At 38.7% G+C, this 4,504-nt stretch overlaps 1 protein-coding gene across 1 annotated transcript in view; it reads right to left on the bottom strand.

The window, feature by feature from the left end:
- Positions 1-1,308: 1,308 nt before the first annotated feature.
- LOC138023735 (uncharacterized) overlaps positions 1,309-4,504 on the bottom strand; it is a 10,834-nt gene continuing 7,638 nt past the window's right edge. The window contains exon 3 of the mRNA XM_068870794.1: positions 1,309-4,504. This exon is cut by the window's right edge and continues 293 nt beyond it. Within this exon, the coding sequence (XP_068726895.1) occupies positions 3,662-4,504 (843 nt within the window). The 3' untranslated portion in view covers positions 1,309-3,661.

The raw sequence follows: 4,504 nt of genomic DNA, 5'->3' as shown, positions 1-4,504 counted from the left end.
CTTGTAATCTAGTGTTATCTCTTTATAGGAACTATTTCTATGAACTTTGGTTTTATTTTAATTTATCGAACTAAAGCCGGGCTTCGAAAAATTTAAGTCTAAGTTGTAGTCGTTATATTAATTCATGTTTATACTGTATATTTATATACTTCAGTTTCCTTTTCGCTGTCTCTGTCTGTCTGTATTCTGTACATGTTTCTGTATGTGTGTTTGTGCCTTCTGGCTGACCTGTAATTTAATTTATTGTAATCAACAGTTTCCATTAATAAGTTACCCGGCTGGCTGGCTCCGCTAGCCCTTAGGGTTATTCCAGGCAGCCAGTACTCTATTTGTTTAGTTAATATTAAGGCAAGAATAAAGTGCAATAAAGCTTCTTTTTCGTTTGCTCTGCTCTGCTCTGCTCCGGTCAGCGCTTTCAAAGCTTTCTTAAAAGCGCGCAAAACTCCAGTTGTTCTTTTGTCTTCAAGAAAAATACATGTAATGTTGAATTTAACTGCCATTCACTGATAATATTTTCATCATAATTAGGCACTTTGTCGAAAAACCTTCGCGCATTGAGTTCCCAGTGTTTTTATTTTTCCCAGGGACGATGACAAAACTACAGCGGATATTGAATTAAATGGATCTCAAAAGGTGTTATCTGACAAAAGATTACTTGCTGCCAAGTTGGAGTGCAATTTTTACGGGGAGGCGGAGAAGGTGAATCTGGCAAGCTACAATACAAACCGGTACGTTAATTAAGCGTTTCAAAGTACTTGTGAAAACGACATCTCCACCCTGAGGTACAAAAAGACCAAATTGAACGATATAGTTGAGCAACTTATTCCCTCAACCACTTCACATGGAGCGAGCGCGGGAAGCACTTCAGTTCCAATATGGGGCCCCATAACATAGTAACATAGTAAGCAAATTCAGAGAATTTTCGACAATTATGGGCAAAAAGGCTCGTTGCGTTTCTTGGTCTCACAGGCATTGTTTCATGAGTCGTTCCCAGGGTTTCTCCTCTTCTTATCGCCTGGAGCGAACGAGAGGAGGTTGTTATTGTAAGGCAAGGTTGATGGTGGAAATACAGCGCATGGGTATTGCAACCTCGATGTCATCAAATTCTGCCAAGGCCTGGCCGACACTGGGCCATTGTTTCAATCTCGGTTTTGCAGATGATCGACGAAATGCCGGCTCCAAGATCAAGTCGGACACTACGGCATACCCTCATACGTAAGCTATTGATGAAATATTTGTGTATGGCCGCCATAATTAATCTGGAATGGTGTGCATCTTAAATGACACAAAAGCAACGTTTGATGATATCCCCTTGGTCTTATATTTGCACAATTACAGCAAGCATATATAACTCGTTGCTTACAACTGACTTAATAATTGCAGATGAGAGAAATAGAAATCCTCACCTGAGGATGATGCTTTATAATTTCTGTTACAAATCTCTCAGATGGATTTATCCTGTAATGTTCTTAATTATTTGATTGCAAAGGTGATGCGGGTGGTTATCATTGGTAAAGTCAGGCACTCATTTATACTCCTCTTAAACTCATTAAACTCCTCTTAAAATAACACTATGGTTGGTGTATATATGAATATCGTATTTGTATCTACAGCAACCATCATAGTACTGACGTAGTTACCACTGAAGAGATGGGCTTGAAGAGTAAAGATATATTTCACAATTAATGTTGTTGGAGACTCGGTCACTTTGCTTCTTCAGATAAAAAGTTTCAAAATTATTAATGGCTGTATAAAATATTCTTTTAACTTGTCCTGGTTCTTCCATTTTTTAATCCAAACGAATTCTACCATTAGGTTATAGGAAGCACACTAAGGATGTTACGAGTTTTATAAAATCGCGTCATCTTTAGCTACCAAGGATAATTTCGCAATATTTCACAAGCGCACTTTCTGTCATAATTCGTGAAATATGAAAATAGGTGTATGTAAAATGGAACATTCAAGTTTCGTTTTAAGGCATGGGCTTCGATCTGAGAAAGCACGAACTTTGTTTGTTTCGATGGATTTTTTTTCTCTGCTGTCATCTTTCTTTTCCGTACGAAGAGGAAGAGAAGAGCCATGGGAACACGACTGTAGTTTCTACGTAGTTTTTATATCATTCATTTGTAGTTTAACTAGTTTAATTTTTAGGGTAGATTTTTATTGAGTGTAAAGGCGATTAGAATGTAACAAAAGATATGTACTTTTATCTTGTGGTAATAAAGACTATTATTACTTTACTTACTTTACTGGTTTTGAAGATAAATCGGTTGATTACGGAACTCGTTTAGAATCAAAAAACCATTCTTCGTCTTACTTTAATTACTATTAATATTTACGGCCTTAATTGAAGAGTGATAAGAAGAATTTTCCGCCAAATTATCCCTGCGCGCGCGGCAATGGCGCGAGTAATACAGTATAGTAATAATTAGAGCGGTTTTCAATTGGTTGTGGAAAGTAATTAGCGAATTGCTTTTGTTAATGATTACTTCACTCAGTGATTGGTTCAAAGTTCTCGCGCCACTTTTTCAACCAATCAGAAGTGAAAACAAAACCAATCGCGGCTCGCGCGTGCACATTTTCCCGAGCTCGGTGTCGGCTATGTGTAATTACTTCAAGTTTTGATTGGTTTAGCGGATTGTCTCCGTCCTTTTTGATTGGCCAAAGTAATTAGTTTGGTTTTGGTTTTACGACACTCGATTGAAATTCGCTCTATGATGCAGAGCGCACAACAGAGGATTAGTGCATTGTAAACGCTGGGACATTAAAGTGATGCCTATTTTGTGTCGATTAGTTGACAACTTTTGTTAGACGTTATAGGAGTCACAGTCTCGCCTGTAACCAAGAAAATGCACTACGATTTAGCTGGACTGTAAGATATGTGCCCGTAATTTTTGTCCCTGTAATATTTGCCCGTGGTCCCTATGCTTAAGTGATGCTTGGAACATCGTAATATCGACACACTCGCATTTTCAAAGTACCCGCTACCTGATAATCAGTGCGTAATTTATAATGATTAAACTCGATTCCATTTAAAACGATCATACATTTACATAGAAACAATCGAGATCTTCTGAGTCCGATCGAAGTCAAAGGAATCTTTAGAATTTACTAGGTAAATTTCCCTTGGTGAAATGAGTTTCATTTTGAAAAACAACTTTCGTTCACTTAGTGAACCTGACAAGGAAAATACTGTTTCCCGAAAGCATTTATACTAAATTGAATTAAAATTTGACACTTACGTTGTGGACGTATGTTCTGAAAACACCTGCTTACCACCGAGCTAAAATCTGATCAACTGTTAGTGTAATTTCATTTTGTCAGTTGAGGATTAATGATTTGCAGTGTCCCTCAAACCATTTTATCAATAACTAAATCTGCCGCAGCAGCAGTATGTAACGGTGTATCACATAGTATTATAAATACGAGACGCTAGCAATGTTTCATGAGTTTCTCTCTTTCGCTCAAAAGACAATGACTTGTCTCGTTTGACCTCCAGCATAGGATCCTCAAAGATTTAGTTGAATTCATGTTTTTCATTGGTTCTCTTCGATAGATATAGGTTGGATAAATTTGATATATTAGGTTGGGTGAAATTAGACATGTAGATTTAAAGTAAATTGTTTCATGAACTTTGGCTTTTACGTCATCTTTTTCAAGTTCACACTATGCCGTAGCACTTCAGTTTCCCAAGAGTATGATAACCTTGGTCGCCTCCGCCGGTATCCCCAAACCTGAGTTGTTTGACTGGAAGGCGTGTCTTATCTGTGAGGAGACCGCTGTCTTCACGCCATACAGGATCGTTTTTATCACAGTTGCAACCATAACTGGGGTTTGCACAAGAGTTGGTCATCCCGCATGCGCACTTACCACTGACTGACGCGCCACCCCAGTACGTCATCTTAACAGAATCACGTGACACCCACCATCCGAATGCATTGTTATTGTAGAGCAACACTGAATGATAACACTCGTACTTAATAGACTGTTCACAATGTGAAGAGACTCTGGTGAGACTCGCCAGCTGAGAGAAACTTGCTCCTGTGTAATGAATGTCACGTGAATAGCTACCTCGACCACCATAACCATTGACGTATGTTCTGCTTTCACTGTCGTGACTGATAACTGTCACGCCGACACCATTCTTGTCAGTCATGTCGCAATAAACTGTAAATGGTGCTAGACCTCCTGGGCCATCTGGATCAATGACATAATTTTTGCTTGAAGCGAAATGTTGCCTTGGAACTGAGCACGATTTAGGATTGGAAGCATCTAACTTAACCGATGCCTTTATTGTTGCCAATGAATTTGTCGCTATGCAGCTGTAAGATCCTTCATAGGATTTCTTGACCTCGTGAAGAACTAGTGTTCCATTCTGCAAAACGTTTGAGTTAACAGGAAGGGAAGGTTGACCGATCTTCGACCAAGTAATTTTAGTTGTCAAGTCGCTCTTAACGGCACAAGGTAAATAGTTGCTGAAACCAATCGTAGCGGTGAATTTTTT

This window comes from Montipora capricornis, chromosome 11 (assembly GCF_036669925.1).
Source record: "Montipora capricornis isolate CH-2021 chromosome 11, ASM3666992v2, whole genome shotgun sequence".
NCBI classification, from domain to species: Eukaryota; Metazoa; Cnidaria; class Anthozoa; order Scleractinia; family Acroporidae; genus Montipora; species Montipora capricornis.
This window is presented reverse-complemented; position numbering and strand designations above follow the sequence as displayed.